This window comes from Galleria mellonella, unplaced genomic scaffold (assembly GCF_026898425.1).
Source record: "Galleria mellonella isolate WM207_F2 unplaced genomic scaffold, CSIRO_AGI_GalMel_v1 utg56, whole genome shotgun sequence".
In the NCBI taxonomy this organism is placed as follows: Eukaryota; Metazoa; Arthropoda; class Insecta; order Lepidoptera; family Pyralidae; genus Galleria; species Galleria mellonella.
Window position 1 is genome coordinate 6,101,315 of NW_026442117.1, and position 24,457 is coordinate 6,125,771.

A 24,457-nucleotide genomic window follows, 5' to 3' on the forward strand; every position below is an offset into this window, starting at 1 on the left:
AGATATTTGTAACAAGGAAGAGGTACACATGCAAACAACTTTAGGACAAATTATTTCTGTTTTTTTTTCAATACATTCTTGCTCCCAAATAGAGCTAAACACGTCATCAAACCTATTACCACAATATCCAATAATAGTCGTAAGATTTTATGGTTGTCATAAGGAAGTCAATCCCCTAATACTACCCGGTCAACTGACCTACTTAATACAATAGAAAATGGTGGTCTTTGTAAGACATAGTAAAGAAAAGACCCAAAAAGGAATTCCTCAAATTCGTCGTCGTATTTACTTAGCAGTCTATTCATGCATCGTTGCACCTTAATATTTGTAATTTTATTAAAATGACTAGCTGACCCCGTAAACGTTGTTTTACCACTTATTGCAAAATATAAAAATCGCAATTAAAATACAGGGGTTGATCGTAAAATGATAAAAATTTGATGTTGTATGTATTTTTTAATGCTAAATTAAATAATAAAATAAAAATAAAAAAAATTGTCAAAAAAATTTAAAAAAATATTTTGGGGTAGGTCATCCTTATCCTTGAGGGGTATCAAAAATAGATGTTAGCCGATTCTCAGCCCTACCCGATATGCACACAAAAATTCATAAAAATCAGTAAAGCCGTTTCGGAGGAGTTTGGTAACAAACACCGCGACACGAGAATTTTATATATTAGATGTTATTATTTAAACATGAAATATTACAAAAAAAAGATAAAAGAATAAAAAGAAATTTATTTATTTATTTTATTTATTTATACTATATTATTTATATATACTTATTACTTAAGACATCACCAAAGCTTACCTGCAGTCGCCAACACAGCCGCCAAGTGTTGGCAAAAACTTTCTAATATTTGTATAATAGAATTAACTTATGCCTTTTACTAAACGTTATGTAGTATGAAATAATTTGAATTTAACTACGACGTGGTTGGAGGCCTTGAGTAAGTCATGCTCATTAAAATGTCCAGACAGGTGGTGGCGTGGTGAGCCGGCTTATTGAGTTCCCTAAAAAACGATTGTGCGCAATGACAGCTGGCTCATCCGTCATACTCGTGAACGGATGCTGCCTATAGAGACAGATCGGTCACTCTGGTCACTGCCACTGTGTTATTTTATTTATTTGTTTAATTATGTATTAGATATTTTAAATTTTATGATCTGATACTGCTTAGAAGTTTGTATTTACACAAATTTATTATTTATACAATTTTGAACTTTTTGAAAAAAGTTATAGCTGAGTTTCTTGTCTGTTTTTCTTGGCTGAAATTGCGTACTCAATAAAAAAAAATACTATTCAAAAATGCTTACAAAATGCGTACAACGCGGTTTTTTTTTAATGGGTGATAATGGAATGGTGACCCCGCATACGCTATCGGTATACGATGGCGGGGCACCAGTGATAGATGGTCGGTAACGACGAAAACAAGTCAGTTAACCCATCGTAATGAATTCTACTAGAATTAACCAAGATGGTTTTCAGGGAGAACCGCGTGGAGGTCGACCTGATAGAGTGTATGGGTTATGGTAATGGGTTCATCAGACCTCATTACTAACAATCCCTTTCCCCCCATACAACGCGATTTCAGATATGGTTTCTCCCACAAACACTTGAGTTATGGAATAAGCTCCCTGCCGATGTTTTCCTAAGAGACTATGGTACAGCATGGGGTTAAATCTAAGTTTACTTGAATAAAAATATTTCTTTATATCGTACAATATTTAATTAAATACCATTTTCTTATACTAATTTTATTGCCATGGCATCCTTATTTGAACACCAGAAAATTTCTCTCTCAATTATCCAAGCTAAGTGCGTTCGCAGTTACGTCGCGGAGGTGATACATCATTTTCTTAATCTATCCATCCATCTATTTCCTTCAATCCTTAATTTATCGGATCGCTCCTTGGAAAGACAAATTTTTTACTGTTTTGTTACTAATGAACACTCATTCATTGACTTTTTTACATGGAGATGTTTTATCCAAAATTTTCACTTCTCTGTACGATTTTTCATTTCCTTTTTTTATACAAACCTCGTTTTTACTAATACAAATACAACAAAAATGGAATTAGCTAAAAGATTTTTTTTTTTTTTTTTTTATAAAACTTAGAATGGCAAACAAGCTGACGGCCCACCTGATGGAAAGTGGTAACCGTCGCCTATAGACATGAGCAGTACCATGGAGATAACAGAGTATGCTGTTTCGCCCATGATACCCCCATGCGTTGCCATTCCTGAGGACTCAGGTGTTATTCCTCTGTACCCAGTAAATTCACGCCATATCCCACCCTTCAAACCGAAACACAGTTATGCAAACACAACTGCTTCACGGTTGAAACACGAATGGGACAGAGGTACCCAAGCAATCGACTTTTGTACAAAGTCTCCCTCTGGTCTAAAAGATGCAGCAGGTTTGTAGTGATTCGCTCTCATATATTCGGCAACTGATATTTATTTATAGAGATTTAAGATTCCTGAACACTATTCCTGTGTGGTCCCGGTATAGCATTGGCCACCCCTTCCTTTCCCATCTATACTGTAAGAGGCAACTAAAGGAGAGCGAAGGATGGGCAGCTGCGTCCCTATTAAAACATCTCTAAAGCCTGACTTCGGTTGTCAATTTACCTGCCAAGCATAGTAACTACTGGCAAAACCCCCCAAGGGGGAACTTAAATTCAGCAGTTGACAGTTAAAGGCTGAAATGATGATGATTATTGCAACTATAATATAATAAATAATGCATTAAATTACACGCCCCAAATTACATAACAGCAATAAGGCAGAGGTCTTGACAATGTAAATTCTTCTAACAAATATAAATGAAACAGACCGGAAATACAAACCGTACGGAATATTCAATATTGATTTAAAGTTTTCGGATAAAGCCACCTCATGAAATCGAGATCGTCGATAACGGAACCTTTACTTCTCGAGTTTCATGGCAACTCGAAACTTTTACGGACAGTTGAATTTATTGAGTGCGACGAACAGACAGCGACCTACTGTACATATTTTAGCTTTAAATAATATTGTGTTAATCCAAAATTCATCGAGATCAAAAACTGACAAAGAATTTGTACCGTATTAAACAGGTATTTCAATCGTAATAAATACCTGTTTTAAATTACAACGCAGGCTCGTATCTACTTGTACGATAAACAGCTTTTTTGCTTCATTACTAAAAACAGCCATAAAAATTTAAACAAGTAAAAATAACCCTGTTTAAAACTTTTTGTCAGGTATTCTACACGAGTAAGTTGTGGGTCAACTCTAATCAAATAACTTACAATGCTCTTCGAGTCCAATATAATAATGACTTCGGAGCACTATTCAGACTACCCCATCACTGTAGTTACATGTACTGTACATGTTAGCACGACTAGCTTGTGAGTCAACTCTAATCTAAAGACTTATAATGCTCTTCGAGTCCAATACAATAATGACTTCAGGATACTGTTGGGGTTACCCCGTCACTGTAGTGCGTCGCACATGTTAGCACGACTAGCTAGTGAGTCAACTCTGATCAAAAGACTTACAATGCTCTTCGAGTCCAATACAATAATGACTTCAGGGCGCTGTTTAGACCACCCCGCCGTTGTAGTGCGTCCCGCATATTAGCATGAAAGCGTACTGATATATTTTATGTAATACGGCGCAAACAAATTGTTTCACTATTAAACAGGGTACGTGTTAGTTCAAACAGTATCCTGGAGACAATTGCCGGTAAAATGACCTGCCCCATCCTGAAATACTGGATGGGTCAGGTTATAAGTGTAACACAGACCTTATGTTGCCTAAATAAATAAACAATATTATTAAAAAAATTGATAGAAAAGCAATCGTATATGCTATTGCAGCTATTAATTTATGCATAATTGTAATTCATTATAATTAAAATCAATAAGGTATATTTGTCATGTGATCGCGATATAATATTGGCCACCATTTTCTTTCCAATAGATGTCGTAAGGAGCAACTAAGGGAATTTAATGATCGAGGAACAGGCAGCAGCGATCACCAGAGCCTAACTACGATTGCCAACCCGCCTACTAAGCATGGCATCTGGCGAAACCCTCCAAAGGGGAGGCCCATGTTCAGAAGTGGACTGCTAACACTTGACATGATGATATTATGATTAATGATTTACTTATAATTTTGTAATAAAATTACTGGAAAACAAATTAAAATTATTCTAAACCATAAATTATATAAGTATATAATTAAATAAATAAATCCAGAAATAAATATCAAATCAAACAGCGTAGAACTCTGAACAAAAACTTAGATACGCAGTTATGGATTATAAAGATAGAATGTCTTTGAGTAATTACATACAAACTTTTTGGTTGTTTGTGAAATCCAATCGTGACGAGTTTTATTGAATTGTTTCATAAACTTAGTTGGCACGAGTTTCCATCGAGTTTCAATTCAAATAGTGGTTTTTCTTTGTGACCCCGTTTGCGATTCCTTTAAATTGTTTAAAATATCCTTTGTAGATTGAATCAAAATTGTGCTTTTGAGCAACGATTTATTAACAGCCTGAATATGCCTTGTTTAAAGGCGAAACACATGTCACAACATGTGCATCGACTAAATAATAGTCAGAGATTAATGACTAATAGGAAAGATCGTAGAATTTTGGACTTACAATAAAAGTAGTCAATTCACATGTGTTAGCATTCGTACGTTTAATTATGGTAGCGGAACTAAACAATTCCTTTTAACGATTCCTTTAAATTGTTTAAAATATCCTTTGTAGATTATAATTAAATTAAAATTGATGCTTTTGAGCAACAATCTTTTAATAGCCTGAAGATACCTCATTTAAAGGTGAAACACATGTTGCGACATGTCGCAACATGTGTGTAGACTATTTCTCAACCATTTTTATATCGCGACCCACTAAAAAGCCAAAACGTTAAATAAGAATTCTTGCGAGACTGCGAAAAAAATACAACTTAAAAAAAACTTAAGAAATTTTCTTAACTTTTATTAATTAGTAATTGATGAGAATAATGATAACAGAGTTCTTTCGCTGTATCCACCACTACCGGGGGGAAAGGGATTGTTAGTAATGGAGTTTGACAGCCGCATTGCTAGCAATATGCCCTATTAGGTCGACCTCCACGTGGTTCCCCCTGGAAACCATCGTAAACAATTCTTGTTGAATTCGTTACGATGGGCTAACTGACCTGCTTCATCCTCATCTATCATCCTTCACTTGTGCCCCGCCGGTGTATACCGATAGCGCAGGTGGGATTACCATTCCATTATCTCGCATTAAAAAAAAGTGTATCCACCACTACCACGACACTATCTTAACAATAAGTGATAACATGTGACAACCAAAAAAAAACAAACATCCATGAACTACTAATGAATTATTTTAGTTATTAATAAAAGCGTATAGTAAAGAAATAAGTAATGGAATGAAATCAGTAGTCGAATAATTTTCAAATCATTCGAATAATCGGAACAAATTGCCCAGTCGAATAATTAATAGTCGAATTACCAAAGGGAGTGTTGTTTTCTGAGGAACTAGCTCGGTTATTACAATTAGGGAGAATGCAAACAATGGTAAATTTACTTCTTTATAGTTAAGTTTAAATTTTCTTTACAGATATATAAATTCGTATTTATATTTGTCTTCTTATCTCTTAAATTGTTAATATAATAATGAGTATATATTGGAAATAGTAATAATTAAATACATCGTTTTTTTTTAATTAGGTACCACCATTTAATAATTTAACTCTAGCTAGAGTTTGTATGCGTGGTATTGGTTAATTGAACGTAACACTGCCATGTTACGGGACGTAGTTGTATAATTCTTTGTTATAAGAATATGGAACCTCAAATGGCAAACAAGCTGACAGTCCACCTGATGGAAAGTGGTACTCCCTATACATTGTCATTCCTGAGGACTCAGATATCATTCCTCTGTACCCTGTAAATTTACTGCCATATCCCTTCAAACCTAAACGCAGTCATGCAAACACAACTGCATCACGTTAAAAATACGTATGGGACAGATGTGCCCAAGGAAACGACTTTTATACAGTCTCCCTCTGGTAAAACTATAAGAAAATTAATACTTATATACCCACATTAAACTGAGAATGTACCTTAGGCCTAGTTTATAAGAAAGAAAGATATTACTATTGTTATTCGTTCCATCGTATACTCGTCTTTATCTACTCAATGTGAAATCACGTACATTTTTCAGTTGCTAAATTAAAACCAATATATAAGTGTATACAACCATAGACAACACAAAAATAACAAACAACGCCATCTATTGGTTTATGATTAAACAATACGACATTAAACATGTCTAACCAATACGCATAGAGGCCATTATACTTTGATAATAAACATAAAACTAGTCAAAACAACTGGCAGGATATTCTTGTCGGAAACTTTAGCAGTAAGCTGAGAAACTTCTACTCTATTAGCCCATTCTGCTGCCTCTGTAGTTAAGTACATAAAACCAATACAGCCATATTGGTTTATGTGCTTAGGTACTCAATAAAAACTTTGTTTTTATTGTTCGACATTTATCTAGTTTCTGACGGCTTTACATCTTTCGGAAAAACTGTATCAATTATGTTTTTAACTCGAGTCTGTGATGTGACTGGATGGCGCCTCGTTTAGTTCTAAACAAAGTTTGTAAGTAATTGACAACTGATAAAAAATATTTACTTTTTTCAAAATAGATGGAAACACTGATTAATAAAAATAGATGACGGTGAGAGAAATAGAACTGATGATATGTGTATTAGTTGGGAATCAAACTCACAACCAAGGATAGAAGGCAAGGCAGTATTTCAAACCGTAACACCGCCATGATTATCATTTTACAAGCTTTAGTTAAATTTACTTCTTAGTCAATCCTGCCAAGTTAACTTTGAACTGACTCTCGTTATTGAAATAAACTATTAGATAGTTGTATAATCTCTCGAAAGAGTTTACATTGATCAACAATACCAACTAGATATCCGTTACTTACATCTAAGATGGCCAAACGAATAACGCCTCACTTAGAGTGAAATGGATCTTGCTTTGACATACATAATATAAACAGAATGTTTATAATAGCGTAAAACTGTGCTTGAATTTTTTTATATTTAACTTTCAAACAAATGATACTATATTTGGAATTCTGATTTAGCTCGTCAGCCGTTTTTTTGCGGTCGCAGTCCAATTATGTTTTACACCCTTATTAAAAAAGAAAAACTAAAACTTCCTTGGAAACTGTTTCAGCTATTAGTATTGTGATATTTAATCTAACTTAAGAGTTAAATAAAAATTAAAAGAAAAAGATTAGTTCCTCCAATACCTACAATGGTGTATTCATATGTTTATAAGACATTTGACTTTTTTTTTTCATAAATAAGATTTAAGTTAGTGAGGAGTTATTCAGCGAGGCCGTATTCAGTTCTTTAATTCCCGGGGAGTTATCTAGTTGACGTTGTTCATCGAAGTCAACTTTGAATATAATTTACATGTAATAATAGGATTCTGGAATGGAATTAAAAAGTGCTTAATGCGCTTGAAAACTTTTAAATAATTTTTGCATTTTCTGGAAAAAGGAAATATGTGACATGCATTAGTGAAATGCATTCATAAGATTAAGGTCATAAAATTGTTAAGCCTTACTAATATTACAAACATGAAAGTGAGTTTGCTTGTTACCTCTTAGCGCATTAACGGCTTAACCAAATTCCATAGTGTTTGGTTAAGCCTTAGGGCGTTAAGAAGTAACAAATAAACAAAATAACTTTATTAGCTGTTTTCCGCTTTAATTAATACAAGAAGTATCCTGTGTGCATACATGCGTGCGTGCGTGCATGCTTGCATGCTTGCGTTAAGTGCATGTGCGCCTTTCTACCTGTGTGTGCGTGTGCATGTACGTGCGTTCGTGCGTGTGTGCGTGTGCGTATGTTGTGTTGTGCGTGCGTGCGTGCGTGCGTGTGTGTGGTGTGTGTGTGTGTGTGTGTGTGTGTGCGTGCGTGCGTGCGTGCGAGCGTGTGTGTGCGCGTGTGTGTATGTGATCATGCGTGCATGCGTGGTTGCGTATGAAAGAGTAAACATACCCATCTTTACATCCACACATTAGGATTTATAGTAGTTATACTTAGAAACAAAGATATAATCCAACCATATAAAGCTTCAAGCATATTTTATATCCATCGCAACAGTGTACCAAATTACGTTACGTACGCGGCAATGCATAATTGCAACTGCACGGAATATAAAACGGGTGCTGAAAAAAAAAAACAAAAAAGCAATAGCAAAATGTAAAACGTAAATGAAATACGGAATTAAAAAACGAATAAATACGAAAACGCAGGGATGATAATTAAGAAATAACAAATATTATGATACTACCGCTGTTATTCGTACGAAGGTGTCCCCCTCTGGCGTACGTGTACGTAGTTACGGAATCAAATTAATCTTATATAACTATATAGAAACACTCTTACTAATATAATAAAATTGTAACTAATTAATGTCTGCCCATTTACCGTGTGGTCCCGGCATAGAATAGGCCACCCCTTCTTTTCCCGTGGGTGTCGTAAGAGCCGACTAAGGGAAGGCGAGGGATGGGCAGCAGCGTCCCTCTCGAATCATCTTCAGAGCCCAACTGCGATTGCTAATCCGTGGCAACTACTGGCAAAACCCCCCAAAGGGGAGGCTTATATTACAGTGGACAGTTAAAGTCTGATATGATGATGTTTGTTCATAGAAGATGAGAGATCTTTGTAATCTATAATAAAGAAAATATTATATTATAACTATAATTGCCGTGTGGTCCCGGTATAGAATGGGCCACTCTTTCCTTCCGCGTGGGTACTGGAAGTAGCGACTAAGGGAAGTTATTGTTCGAGGGATTGGCTGCAGTGTCACTCTTGAACATCATCGTTGCCAATCCATCTGTCAAGCGTGGCGACTACTGACCAACTCCCCATCATAGGGGAATAATGATACTGTAAATACCGAGTAATTGCCATATTTGGCCGGCCAGTTGGCTGGTGTGGTGTTGGTTTTCCGTCGATCTGACCGTATATCCCTCTTACGATATGTAGGTAACTATTAAATGTTCACGACTTCATCTACGCAAAACGGAGTTGTATAATCCTTAATCTGAGAAATAATTGATTCCAAATTTACAGCCCCTATTTCACCCCTTTTAAGTTTTATTTTCAGAGCAGAAACTAGCCTATATCCTTCTCCAAAATCCAGTCTATCTTTATACTAAAATTCATCAAAATTGATTCAGTGGTTTAGGCGTGAAAAGGGAACGGATAGACAAAGTTGCTATCACGTTTATAAAATTTGTATGAATGTGTTTTTACTCGTAAACATAAAATCAATATAATACGTCTTTATTTCTCATTGACAGCGATTCTTTTGTGACGCTGCGGTTACATTTGTCCATTGAAATACAAACAAAATTAAATTTCCCACCAATACAATACATGAAATACATAATGAAATATTTTGCGGTAAAGCCACCGGTCGTCCGATAGCGAATTACATTTTATATTGTGTTCCAAAAATTAACAGCAACGTGCCAACGTACAATTTATGATTATTGGACTTTCCGTCATTTGACCCCGCATATTTGACATTTGACCTCTCGTATGTGGTAAAATAAAAATATGTTCTCATTTGTATTCGATTCATTTTGAAGTTGGATTTTTTGAACAACTTGGAACTCTGATATTACACTATTATACCTAAGGTATGGTAGTGTAGTGTCAAATACATGTACAAAATAGTGTACCGGAGCAACAATACATAATAATGTGCTGTTCGATAAATAACAATTGGTAAATCAAATATCAAAACAATCAAATCTCTTAATAAAAGTCATTTAATAATTATTATAAATAATTGTCCTATATTCCTATTTTTTTCATGTTGTGATCTATTCATTTTGGAGCTGGATTTTTTGAGCAACTTGGAACTCTGACATTACACTATTATGTCCAAGGTATGGTAGTGTAGTGTCAAAAATATATGTATAATGGTGTACCGGAGCATAAACATAGAATAGTTTCGTTATTCCAATATATAAATATTGGATAATAAAATACCAAAACTAATCTCTTAATAATTAGTTAACTTCCCAACACTCCTAATTTTTTCATTTGTATTCGATTTATTTTAAAGCTAGATTTTTTAAGCAACTTATAACTCTGATATTACACTATTATGCCCAAGGTATAATAGTGTAGTGTCAAATATATGTATGTAATAGTGTACCGAATAACAACACATAAAAATGTGCTGTTTGATAAATAACAATTCAACAATCAAATGTCGAAACAATCAAATCTTTTAACATACATTCTTTAATAATTAGTAAAAAGTCAGATTTTGTTCCACAAAGAAAAATACTGACTACAATTGTGATAAAACCAAAAAAAAAATGGGATCTAATCTATGAAACTAATCTGAAAGTATACCCTTTTAAATAAAAAAAAACATTCTAAATCGGTTTATAAATAATAAAATTCTCAAATAAAAATACATAAAAAAAACAGAACCAAATAGAAAACCTTATCTTTTTTTTAAAGTCAGTTAAAAGGTATCTGCATGAGTACTTTTATCTCATTCATATTTCTACCATCAAACAGCTGCAGCAGATGTCCTAACGCGACTATTACGTATGATATATGTATGACTGTTCGCTTTAATGGTTGGGGCATGGTAGTGTAATTACAGGGTCCTGAAACGTAACACTTTCAACCTCAGAACTTGCAACACGTGAGGAGTCCTAAAAGGCTTTACAGTGTATTCTGTAATATTCATGGCTTTTTCTGACAGTTACCACTTTCCTATTTAATGGAAAGTGGTCAAGGTCATCAGTTTCTTTGTCATTCCGAGTCATTAAAACAAATTCAACTGAACTGCATGACTAATGTAAAGCAGCTACATGACTATGTTTCAACTTGAAGGGTGGGATATGATAGTAAAATTCCAGGGTACCTAGGAAGACAAAACATTATAGTTCTCAGGAATAGAAATAGAAAGGAACACTATAGACCTCACAAAGTATTCTATAACATCCATGTTATACACGTTTACAGACAACAGACTAGGCCATTCGAAACAAATTTAACCGAATTGCAAAAGTTTTCAAACAAACCATATTCCTAGAGTTTTGAAGGACTGATGATAATATTTCTGTCACCAGCATCGGGATACCCAAGAGACCCTGGCAGTTCTGGACCGGCTCGATTTGGACACCGAAAAGCCTTCAGATGAAGAAGTAGCCAGAAAATTCGGGTTCGAAGAAGACTACTACAAAGGAACTGTGTCCTGGTGGCAACAACTGAAACCTCAGATGTGGTCGTTGTTCGATGAGCCCTACAGTTCTAATGCAGCTAAGGTTTGTAACTTAAAAGTTTCACTTGCCTTGTGTTAGCAACTGAGTATGTAAGAATATTCAACAGGTACTTCCATACACGCAGTTTAACATCCTCTATGGCATAACATCTAATTTTGCTTTTCTTTTGACTCATGTATTCACTCTCCTTTTTCTTCTTTCTCTTCTTCTTTCTATAATTCCTTTTAAGTTGCCATAATGTATTACATAAAAATCTTCTCTTTTTCTCAATCACTTTTATTAATGATTTCTATGAGTCGTTGCGCTTTTACTGATTTTTATTTTATTATTCTCCATTTCTTTATTTTAAAATTAATTTTATTTTAAATTAATTATTTTGCGATGTATAGTTTGAAGTATAATTCAAAAGTTGCCGTGTAGTGGGACTACATACAATGAACCACCCCTTCCTTTCTTGGGTGTCGTAAAAGGCGACTAAGGGAACTTAATGGTCGAATAATTGGCATCAGCGTGCCTCTTGAGAAACTACGGTTGCTAACTCGCCTGCTAAGCATGACAACTACTGGCAATACCCTATGTTAGGACCTATGTTCAGCAGTGGACAGTTAACGACTGATATGATTAATTATCAGATACTTATTGGAAAATGTTAAAAAATTCTTGATTCGCTATGGCCAAGATGTTTCTAAACCCAATAAGTAAAATCTTACATATTTACATTATTCTTACATATTATTTGCATTAAAACAATTTGATTTAATTATTCTCTAATAATACATAATATAGTTATAATCTAATAAAACTCTAAAAAAATATTAAGCAAAGTAAATTTAATGAAGTAATAAAAAAATATCCCTAATGTTCTTGAATAGACATTAAAATTCGGAAATATTATTGTATCGTTAACATTTTAAATTCTTTGCTGGACATTACTCTTTCTCAGAAAATAAACTCATAAAACCATTAAATGGGAAAATGTAATCCTTTAACATTGCGAAATGTAAAATATTGTAGAACAATCTAGGAGGAAGTATTCTAAGGACCATTTTGATTCAAATTTATGTTAATCAAAAGTCCCCTAACCGAAGTGGGTGTCCATTGTTTTGAGACAATCATGAACTTGAAAACTCCATGTAATACTATTAGCATACTTTAAAGTAGTGAATGTACTAATTGATTACAATTTCCAGTTTAATAGTAAACCATTTTAAGCTCTTTAACTTTGAATTTAAAGTAGGATTTACGTTAAACGTTAATAAAACACTTTTCTTCTTTCCAGATAATCGGGGTGATATCAGTGTTTTTCATATGTGTATCTATAATATCGTTTTGCTTAAAAACTCATCCAGATATGAGAGTGCCAGTGATTAGAAACTATACAGTGACAACAGCAAACCAAACGCAGAGTTGGGCGTTGGACAAAGTGCAAACAAACGCCCATATCGCGTTTTTCTACATTGAATGTGTGTGTAACGCGTGGTTCACATTGGAGATCTTAGTGAGATTCATATCATCGCCAAATAAGTGCGAATTCATTAAGTCTTCAGTCAACATCATCGATTACATAGCCACAATGAGCTTTTACATCGATTTAATACTCCAAAAATATGCGTCTCACGTAGAGAACGCGGATATCTTGGAGTTCTTTTCCATTATTAGGATAATGAGGCTTTTCAAGTTAACAAGACATTCGTCTGGTCTCAAGATTCTCATACAGACGTTCAGGGCCTCAGCCAAGGAACTGACTCTTCTGGTGTTTTTCTTAGTGCTCGGTATAGTAATATTTGCCAGTTTGGTATATTATGCTGAGAGGATACAAACAAATCCTCACAATGACTTTAACAGCATACCATTAGGGCTTTGGTGGGCGCTGGTTACCATGACGACTGTAGGTTATGGTGATATGGCGCCGAAGACTTATGTGGGGATGTTTGTTGGAGCGCTCTGTGCTTTAGCTGGTGTAAGTATATCAAAAGATATGCCTTTATAAATTTTTACTTGAATATATCTGTATGAATGTGGGTGCATACTTCTAAAACTACCCGAATATTAATTACCTCGTTTCTCATTATATAAAACCTTCAAGTAATAAAATAACTGTCTGGTACTCAACCAGATTGGTGTGTTTCATTATTAACTTTACAAGCAGACTAAATGTCATAGAAACTCATGTATCCTGAGTTATTTTAAAGTACATTTCACAGCTACGAAACCTTCCTCCATTTACAGCTAACTCTGTATTATTAAATTATATTTGATATTCCAACACCTTAAGGCTGTAGCGTATTTCATATTATATTTTGCATATCATTTACTTTTAAGCATCATTATGACGAAGTAATTTCCTCTCGTGAAGTTGAGTAACGTAACTTGAATATTTTATGTGATGGTGAATTAATGAATTATCGCTCTTTGTTAAGTACACTTTGATTAAAACTTCGCAATATCTTTACTAATAAGAACTTTTACAGAGTTTATCTTGCAATTTATAATCAGTTCTTGGAAATACGATTAATTATACATCACACCAAGTTCCTTGTAGACTAGGCAGAGAGAAACGACTGCTAAAGCCCTCTATCCTTATCTACATTTCAAATTTCATCCACTTTTATTACTCATCTTATATGTACATGATTCTTGACTCCATCAGATCTGTCTAATTACTGTTTATTTATATAATTAGTGTAAGCTTTACCCGGTAACTATATCCTTCCACTTTCTCATCATATTTTTGTTTCGTTAATCTTTCATCTGACATTCTTTCCACATTACTGAACCAACGTAACATGCTCTTTCTCATTATATGCCGTATCAATCATAATTATTAACGAAGTGGGTCAATTTATAAAGGCTTACCGACTTACAAGTTAGCAGTTTTCAACTTTATAAGTAATGCTGTCAAAACAAAATGTTTATTTAGGATACACGTTTAATTACCAAGTCTAATCATTTTGAATATTGTTAGTGGTTGTTGTGATGAATCTGAATTGAAGGGTTATAAAGTTACTTTGTTGTTCATGCAACATTTACTTGCATTGGTTCTAGAATTAACATAGGAGCAGTTCCAAAAATAACTACAGCAACTGTGAATATGACAAACTAGATAGAGTGATAGTAATATATATAGACTAGCAATAACTGGAAGCAAAGAGCTGAAGATCACGTTCAGTGACGCAGCTTGAGAGAGCCCTATGCCCAACAGTGGGCAGCAGTGTGCAGATATGATACTAGTTAATAATATAATTTTGATTTTTAGTAAATACATACATAATATATTTGTATTGAATTCTCAAACTATCAATAATTACACCATACCATAACATATTAGAACTCTGTAATTTATAAACTAATTTAGAATGTTTTTCTTTTCTGTAAGAATATACCTTCAAAGTTACCATCCTTTTATCAAAATCCTTCCTTTTCCAATATCTATTCAATAATTTTGTTTCTAAGTCAAAGTTACTGGTTTTGCTACGGTTGAAGTCACTTTTTTTGTAGGAATAATCTACATGTCAAGAATTAAAGTCTTTTAATTTAAATAAAATTACCTACACTATAAAATTATTAACTATTAAAATTACACTATAGCTCCTGGGCTGCAACATAATGCTAAGTGTGGGCCAATTATCATTAACATAATCTAACACCATCACCTCATTTACATGTCATGTTACTCTGTATGAACCTTTGTTGTAAGTGTAACAATGTTTGTCGAATAAACTTTAATTATTTTAGGAAGATCTTGTAAACATTGTTCCTAATGTTGGTAACATTGTACATTTGACAGGTACTAACGATAGCTCTGCCGGTACCCGTTATAGTGTCCAACTTCGCAATGTATTATTCACATACGCAAGCCAGAGCGAAATTACCAAAGAAGAGACGAAGAGTTATCAATGTAGAACCGGCTAGGCCACCGATGCGTAAGTATTTCTCATCGATACAGCTGACTTCAAAAATCAAAATTATATACTTAATAGAAATTAGTACAGGACTACCAGATAATAGTGTTCAAATCTAAGTTGATGGCTTGAAAGATTTTTGTAGAAAGAAAATACTTTTATTTGTTGTTCTTATAACTCAAACACAAGTCATAGATAAAAATCGATTTATATGTAACTGTTTTATATTTTTCTTACTACAGAAATTTATAGAAGAACTTAAGTGCGAAATAGTAATTTAATTAAATTTTTATGAACTACAAAATGTACAAATTAATATTATCATCACACTACTCTTTTTTAACAATATTTTAATTAAATATACTGAAAGTATGAATGCTCGAGGTTGCATCTACTAATACATTTTTAATCCGAATGATTTCCATTTAATTACCTTCGTTGTTTTCTTGCTTTGTTGCTGCCCTTAATAAACTATGTAGTGTATCAAAGTAAACTCATTAATAAGTAACAAGTACAGAAAAAAACAATTGTTTCTGTTTGTTCGTCAAGTAATGGGCATATTTATTTATTTACAATCTCGGATCATGTATGATCGTGTTCTATAATTTCTGGAATAGGTGCTCCAGGAGTTCCAGGTGCTCCTGGAGGTGGAGGACCCATGGCACCCGGTATGGGAGCCCAAGCGGTCAATCGTAGGATGAACGCTATTAAAACTAACCATCCCAAAGATATGATGGGGCCTAACATGGGTAAGACCATTTACAAGCAAATATTCACTGTATCCAATCGTATACTTCCTAATTTTCATTAAAACTGTGAAGTTTTAGAAAACTTTCATAGTTTTTTCTGACTGTTGTATATTATAATTTAAGGGCGAATTTTTTTTGAGCGTAAATATGCGTAGGCTGGAACTGGTCTTTGAGTTTTGATAGTTCACAAGTAGATGAAAGCACCATAAGTGTAAAGAATCACAATGTAGAAAAATAAAATTAACAACATACAAACAAATAAATGTCTTAGTGCAAATTGGCAATTTTCTCACAGAGTACAAGACCCTATCACAATACTTCACTATATGTGAACAATGTAAATTAACCACACATACATAAACAAGTGAATAAAAATAATAAGTAATAAAATTAGTGATCATGCGTTTAAATTAAAATGTAAATTTAAATGAATATTGTCAGTACAAAAAAAATATTAATTTATTTAATTAAATATAAATAAGAATACCTTTAATTTTTTACTAACAATATTCACACGAAACTAAATAATATTAATGTAAATGAGCTACTCACTCGACTAACTGTAGCTTATGCAATGTAATCCTCCACAGATGGTGATCGTAGCGAGCTTGAAGCTATGATCCAAACAACACCAAACAACTGCAAAAGAAAAAATTTAAACATGCTTTAGAAAGCAAACACAGTACTGGCGTCGTTGGGTCTCCGAACGGGCTTTCTATATCGCCTGCACACACGGACTTAGCTTACAGGAATGCTACCAAATCTTTAGTCATCACTAACCAATCATCGATATCATTGTATTCATCATCATCATTGCACAAACTGGCAATATCTTCAGGCAGCACTACGGAGACACGTTTAGGTCCCATTGCTTCGGCGAGAGCAGAAGGTTGGAGATTTTTGAGAATGTTGTGTGGAAACCCGTCTCGAGATAGATTAGCTGCTTTGCCGCTTGCCCATTAATTGTCGGTGTTGTTGTAGATCCCCATAGATTGATGATAGATATAATATTTAATATAAAAACTGCCTATATTTTATTATAAGATCATAAATGTATAGTTTGTCGTCATAGTGAATTTTGACAATTTTTTTTTAGTTTTTACCTTAGTTTAGTCACTAGTGAGCTCAATTACAAGATTCATATGTGTTTGTTATCAAAAATATATGTTTTCAGGCAACCATCATCATATATCAGCTACACGTGTAAACAATATACCAATTGCAGCATTGAAACCACAACCCAACACAGCGGTACACTTTATAGAAATCCTTACGTATACACTAACACTTGTCACTAAATTAAATGCAGTATTGACGTGTACTTAAATAAAGCTTCATACTCAATAAATAACAGAAGATTTAATTTTCCTCCATATAAAACGAAATTAATTTAATTTGTAATTTAAAACTCGCATTTATAGTCCAAAATATCCAACGTTTTGGAGGAAAATTAAATTAAGGTACATAATATAGCGAATTGACATATATGCACTATTTGGTGTTGTCCTACATTTTGTCTGTAATATTTTATTCGTCTTATTGTCCTTGATGTTTTATAACTATGTGTTTTGTACAGATTCTAAATGTTAGTCTAAATATTGTCTAAACTATATAGTTTATATTGTTAGTTACTAAATTAATATCTCGAAATGAATAAACAGTACTACCACCTTTTAAATTTTGAACGTTAATAACTTAAGCATGCTGATTGCATGACTTTTAACTTAACTGTTCCTGTGGTATTGTTGTCACAAATGTTCATGCCAACTTTTTTGTTTTACCAGTTGCAACCTTGATGCCAGGGATGGATTTGTCAGTAACTACCCGTCTCTCTCCAAACCCTCGCGATATGAGTCCAGCCCTAGCTATAGCGTTACCAATGATGAAATCTGTGAACATAGTACCAGCTCAGTGTTTTGACAACATGGCGTTCCACGGAGAGAAAACCGAAGATAGAAAAAGTGAAATTGATAAAAGTAGTAAAAACACTAGCCGGCAAGCATCTACTGAAAGCGATAATACTATAAGAGTAAACAATTATAAAAATGAAATATATATTGACAAGAGTGAAGAGAAAACAGACGCTAGGACGCCGTTATTGCGTGATCATAAAATTGAATCGCTCGACGAGAACAAAATGCGCGAAAACAAAACTGAGAAGAGGAAATCTTCAGCTTCTACATAACAATAACTTCTAATGTATTATTATTATTGTATAATTAACGATTAACATTAACGCTACTGCTAAATTAAACATAATATCAACGAGACCAATAGTACTAAGAATGATTTCGAATCTAGTGATCGTGCTAGTTCTTACTCCCCGAAAAGAACGTGCTGGAACGTTCATATTATGGAAATTTATAGGGGAAGCGATTAGTACATTACGAGTATTTCAAATATAATTGTAAGAAAACGTAATAACTCAAATTACCATATTGACCGTGTCGTTACATGAACTATTTGAAAAGTATATAATTAGAACTATTTCAGTAAAAGAATAACCCGGTAACATTTAGATTTCTTTAAAAATATGTAATTAAGTCGATTTATGTATTATTAAATTTAGTATTGAATTTTTATACAATTCAGTGTTAAATAAAACAAAACGTAAATATTATACAAATAGTACACAACCGATAAACAATTGTGTGTAAAGATATAAATAAATATTTATGTAAAGAATAAATTAAATAAAAAAGTAATTTATTATTACACAAAATGTTTATTACGCAAGAAACGTGAGTTGAATTATTACATTTTCATTAAATTGTTTGAAATATCGTTCATATTTCAATAAGTGGATCATTTGCAAAACAAATGACTCCAGAGATGATGGGGACGGTAATGAGAAATGCCTTGAATTAGCAATGTTATAATTTATTAATGGACTATAATAATATACATAATCTAAAATTTCGTCTTATAAGAAAGATCAAGCATTGAGGGCCGTGATAGATGTAAGATAGAACAAGTGTTTGAAGCACTTACACTTAATAAAAATAATAATAGTCGCCTGTCACAAAAAAATACCTAGTGAATTTAATGTAAGCTATACGTTCACTGCTTTAAGTAGAATTTGCCAAGTTATTAATTTACACATAATTAACTTTTAATTAATAATATTAATTTTACACATTGGACTTGAACTAAGGAGAGCTGTTTGCTGAAAAATACGCTCGTCGATGATAAATATAATAATTAAATGAAAAAAATAGCTTAATTTCCAAACATATCATTTATCTTTTCATCAGTTAAAATTTTCTGATGAGAGACGATATTTATGAAGTGTACGCATATTTTAGTACATTTGAGTACATTTTTACAATTAATATTTACATATCAAATGAATCAATTCCTTTATCATTATATTGAAATTTCATTAAATTAAAATCGAATACTATAGATAAATATACATTGAAATAACAATTAAATTAGATATAAAAATAATTATCACAGTGTAATTAATTTAAATGAAACAAATCGTGGAACTTTCTACTTAAAGTAGTGATAAATTTAATCATTATATATAATCATTATGACCAGATTTATGCATAGTCAAGTTTACTGTCCATTAGTGAGAAAGAAATAGCTTAAATGAATTACATACAACAAAGTCGATTTAAAAATTACCTCATTATTTCAGAACACTTTAATTCACCCCTATTGTATGGTTATTATGGCGTAATGTTGTCCTAATTCCCTTCCTCTCGCATTTTGAAGTAAGCATCCGCTTACTACTATATTCCAAATTTCAGCTTTCTATACTTAGTAGTTTTGGCATGATAGACAGTCAGTCCAAAAGATTTTACAAGTATAAATAAAAATATAGTAAAGTAATGATAATAATCTCCGGAGTATTATAGTAATTTGTCCCTTCAGAGCGATATTACTTTACATTCTTTCACAGGTTTCTTACATCATTTGTGTAAAAAGTTCTAGTATAGTAATTCATAAATCATTTTACTATAAATATAATTAAATTTTGTGTAAATTTAATTAATTAGTGGCACTTTTTTAATATCTTTTTAAATTATGTGTAATTCATTAAAGTTATTTCAGTGTAATCGAATAAGAAACGTTAAAACAATTTAATGTAAATAAAAATAAAATTATTATGTAGCGTTAATAATTTTATATCTTGACAGTTACATAATTATAGAATGAATCACTAGAAACACATATCATCGGCACTTTCTTTCAGTCTTGGTGTTATATTTATTTTACGTGTATATATAATAATAAATTTAAGATTAGATAGAGGTAACAAAAATATTTCTTGAATTAAATAAATATTCGCCGTAAACGCAACATGTTACACTTTCACTAAATAAACTTGATTAAAATACAGTATATTTTTTTTTACTGAGTGAAAATGAAATGGTAGCCCCGCCTGCGCTATCGGTATATGCTGGCGGGGTACCAGTAGGGATGATAGGTGAGGATGAAAGTTAGTTGGCCTATTGTGATGAATTTCACAAGAATTAACCACGATGGTTTCCAGAAGAACCGTGTATTGGTCGACTTGATTCTAGCGACGAAGCAAATGAGTTCAACAATCCCTTTTACAACTGTACTACTGCACTTTATTTACACATAAATACCTAGTTAGAGATGTATAAATAAAATTCCCGATAGTACAAATTTAGAAAGTGAGGTTCTCTAAATTGCCTCATATCTGATCTATCCTCAAATTTTTATATAATTTCTCATAACACATTAATTGTGTTACACTTTAATAAATAAAATAAATAATAAATAAATTAACATCCACTCGTTACATAGTTTATTTAGTGGATGTGTAATTAATATAGCAATTTTCAAATATTATGTTGCTTGGCAACATTAGTAAAAAGCACAAAAAAAAAATTAAAATAATAATAATAAAGGAAATGTTTATGTCTAAAAACGGGGACCTTAATCATTTTATAATGCTGTTAAATGTGTAATATTTAATTGTTCAATATAATTTATTATTGAATAGTATTGTTTTACATCAAATAAGTTAATTGTTTTTACATTTAATTTTACATATATGTGTTTAAATTATAAATGGCATAAAATGCAATAATAATACACGGATAGCACGAAACTTAAGTTTATATTAAAATATATTTGTATATAATTTTAGATATAATAATATACGTTATTGTACCATAATAATTATATATATAATCTGTACCAATTAGTCAAAATAATAATTGTGTTAATAAATTTTCAATTACTTGTATAATTTAATGCTATTTAGACTATGTTTATATAATGCTAATTCTTAAATAAAGTTTTCTTACAACGCCTGGTTTACTTCGCAATAAAAAATATATTTCGCAACATTCTTTTAATATTTAATTAATAATAATTTATTGTTGTAAAAATTTGTTATTAAATTTAATAAATATAAACATGTAAAATATCTAGTAAAAAAATATTTACACTAATTTGTTGACACGAACTTTGATTTTTTCGAACATATTATATAAAAGAGTAATTATTTAAATAAAAATTCTATTTTTGTTAGTAAGTTTTTGTTTAATCGAAATTATCCTATGAATTAACGTAAACTGGGCGTCTGTATACAATTTTTAATAATGTATATAAAAAAAAGCAGTTTTAGTGGACCACGTATAATTAATCGTTTTACACTAAAATACTTTATTAATTGCTCTTTTATGCAATGATAAAAATCTTTGGCAGTTTTGTATTTTATTAGTATATTTTAAGCTATATTTTAGGATTGAACGTGCGATGTCACAATTACAAAGAACAAGGATAGACACACCTCTTTGGATGTCATAAAGGGTCTAACAAAACATAGAAGGACAGTACTGAATTGGATAAAATAGATTTTGTGTCATTGTAAACTTGGCTAATTGGTAAAAAGAAATATTGTTTTATTAATAATCAGTATTTAATAAAGAAAATTTATTTGTTATATTAGTTAAATGTCGAAATTTATTCAAAATATATTAATATTTCTGTTGAATATTAAAGATATATTCGACAAAATGTGTACCGCCAAAATTTAGACAAGTTTGAACATAATATTTAGGATTTATTTTTGTTTTTATTAAACAAATATTTTTACATGTATACAAATATTTTATAACACGCACAATTTTATTTTGCTATTTGAAACAATATTTTATTTATATCCAGTTTATTTTTCGAATCTTATTTTTTTTCTGCTTTTATAAATATAAATATAAAATTTTAAAAAGTTTATTTATATACTTGAAATTAATTTAAATTTGCACACTACACAATGTTTTGTGTCCATTTTAATGAAAATTATATAATTCCCAATATAAATAATCTGATGAATACTCTTCTATTAGAACCGAAGTACACGAGCGATTTTTCCGCTACGGGATTCACTCATAAACCATAGCACACACTACTTTAAAATATATACATATACCAATATTATTAGTCGGCGAGGAACACCATAGGAAAATTCGACCGCGACATACGACGACAAACCATAATACAGAACCGCTCATTATCATCATCATACACAATGGTGATTTCTTACAGTTGTGTCATTCTGTTACCATTTTTCATATGCACTTGATTAAAAAGCGCTCAGCAATGATCATTACTGACATGATTTTTTGAACATAATAAAATAAACGCCGATGATGATATCGATGATAAACAAAATTAATTCTAATGACAAAGGTAGGTTTCAGACTGTACCGAGTTAAATTTCAACATGCTCAGCGAAATGTGGGCATATTCACAGTCTTGTTACGGCTACAGTTAACGAATGCTTTTGACTACCCCATTAAGGATTAATCACAAACATATTTTGGGTGTCGTAAGAGGTGACTGAGGGAGCTTTTGGTGAAAGGATGGGCAGTAGCGTCCCTCTTAAAATATCACCAAAAGTTAAACTGCAGTTGCCAATCTGTCTGCCAAGCGTGGCAACTACTGGCAAAACCCCCCCTTAAGAGAGAGGCTATATTCAGCAGTAGACAGTTAATGGCCAATACAACATTTTTTTTAATGAAATGCTAATAGCGAAAAACTGAACGCTCAGTTATTTCTGTCTGAGATGATTTACAAGCTGATTTATACTGCGGGAAAATCGCTCATGTAATTTTGTACTTATATATTATAGCTATTCTTAACTTTCACAATATTAATTAAATTTCACTTTTAATAACATTTTTTTTTAATTTCCAATTTAAGAAAATTATCTTATTCATTTTTTATTCATTAATTATATATGTATAATTATACATTTACTTTTAAAATAGATTATATAAATAAATATGTACACAATTTTTTTATTATTACATTTATTATTTTTATAATTTATTAATAATACACTAATGGTATACCAGACATATATTCAGGGATGCTTATCTCCATTTGACCACCGTTGTCCGTTTACAATTAAAGTGTTTAATAAAGGTACATAAACATTATTCGAGGCAAAAGTTATTATTTTTTGTTTCCAATTTGTCTTTAAGAGATTGTTTTTAACGATAAAGCCACCTTTTGTATATGCAGACTTCTATGTATTGAACAATAAATAAAAGTTTTATTAAAAGAAATATCAAAAAAGTTTGTGTTTATTTTTTTATGATCAATTACAGTCGATATTTGCCCTTACAATATTTTTTAATAAAATATCGAATCCGTCTTGTCACTTAAAAAAATAAAATTGTACTAAACAGATGTTCAATACATGTTTAGACGTCTTACTACGAAAACGTGTCTAATATCAGTCTATGTGTAAACAAGAAAATCAAACAAAGAATAAGACAATCTATGATGTTACAAAAAATAAAAGGTATTACAAAGTAATACTTTTTAATTACAATGATCTATAAATTTTCGCTTATAAAATTACAAATAAACATAATAAGACTAACTAAACAATATTTTATCACTTAAACAGAGTTTTGTTAAACACTGTTTAGATAAACAGCCTTTTAAATATTTTTCGCAGTAAGACCAATCTTGTTTGCCTCGGATAATGTGTATGCCTATTGTAATATCGCAGATATATCGAAAGTAAAATTTTCGCAAGCAATGACCTAGTTTATAAGGCTTACACAGAGAGTGAACAGGGCTTGTATCTTATTGTATAGCGGTCTATATTATAATATATACATATACAATTTTGAACAATACAAGAACAAATTATTTGAAATATTGTTCATTAAACATGTGAAATTATATGTGTGTTTTATTTCTGACTAGCAATACCGGCGACTTGATTAAAAAATAAAAGTGTATGCCAAATAATTTTATTACCAAAGTGATCATGGGCGGCGGTAGTCACTTACCATCAGGTGAGCCGCATGCTCGTTTGCCCCCGTGTTATAAACCAAAATCTATACAATTTTATTTGTGTGAATTAGTGGATCGCCAGTGAACTTTTTTTTTTTACAACACAGGGCAAACGAGCACGCGGCTCACCTGATGGT

General features: G+C 31.9%; 1 protein-coding gene across 7 annotated transcripts in view; it reads left to right on the forward strand.

Annotated features, from left to right (window-relative positions):
* LOC113514810 (potassium voltage-gated channel protein Shaw) overlaps positions 1-24,206 on the forward strand; it is a 136,814-nt gene extending 112,608 nt beyond the window's left edge. The window contains exons 6-11 of one of the 7 annotated variants that reach the window (XR_008253339.1): positions 11,216-11,410; positions 12,648-13,328; positions 15,156-15,291; positions 15,888-16,019; positions 16,610-16,908; positions 17,804-17,941. Coding sequence is in view for 4 of the 7 variants with exons in the window: in XM_052899179.1 (XP_052755139.1) it covers positions 11,216-11,410; positions 12,648-13,328; positions 15,156-15,291; positions 15,888-16,019; positions 17,804-18,204 (1,545 nt within the window). In the remaining 3 variants the exon portion in view is untranslated. Of the gene's footprint in view, positions 1-11,215; positions 11,411-12,647; positions 13,329-15,155; positions 15,292-15,887; positions 16,020-16,609; positions 16,909-17,193; positions 17,271-17,803 lie in introns of those variants that run through there. The other 6 variants (XR_008253338.1, XM_052899181.1, XR_008253340.1 and 3 more) reach the window with 6 other exon arrangements.
* The last annotated feature ends 251 nt before the right edge of the window (positions 24,207-24,457 follow it).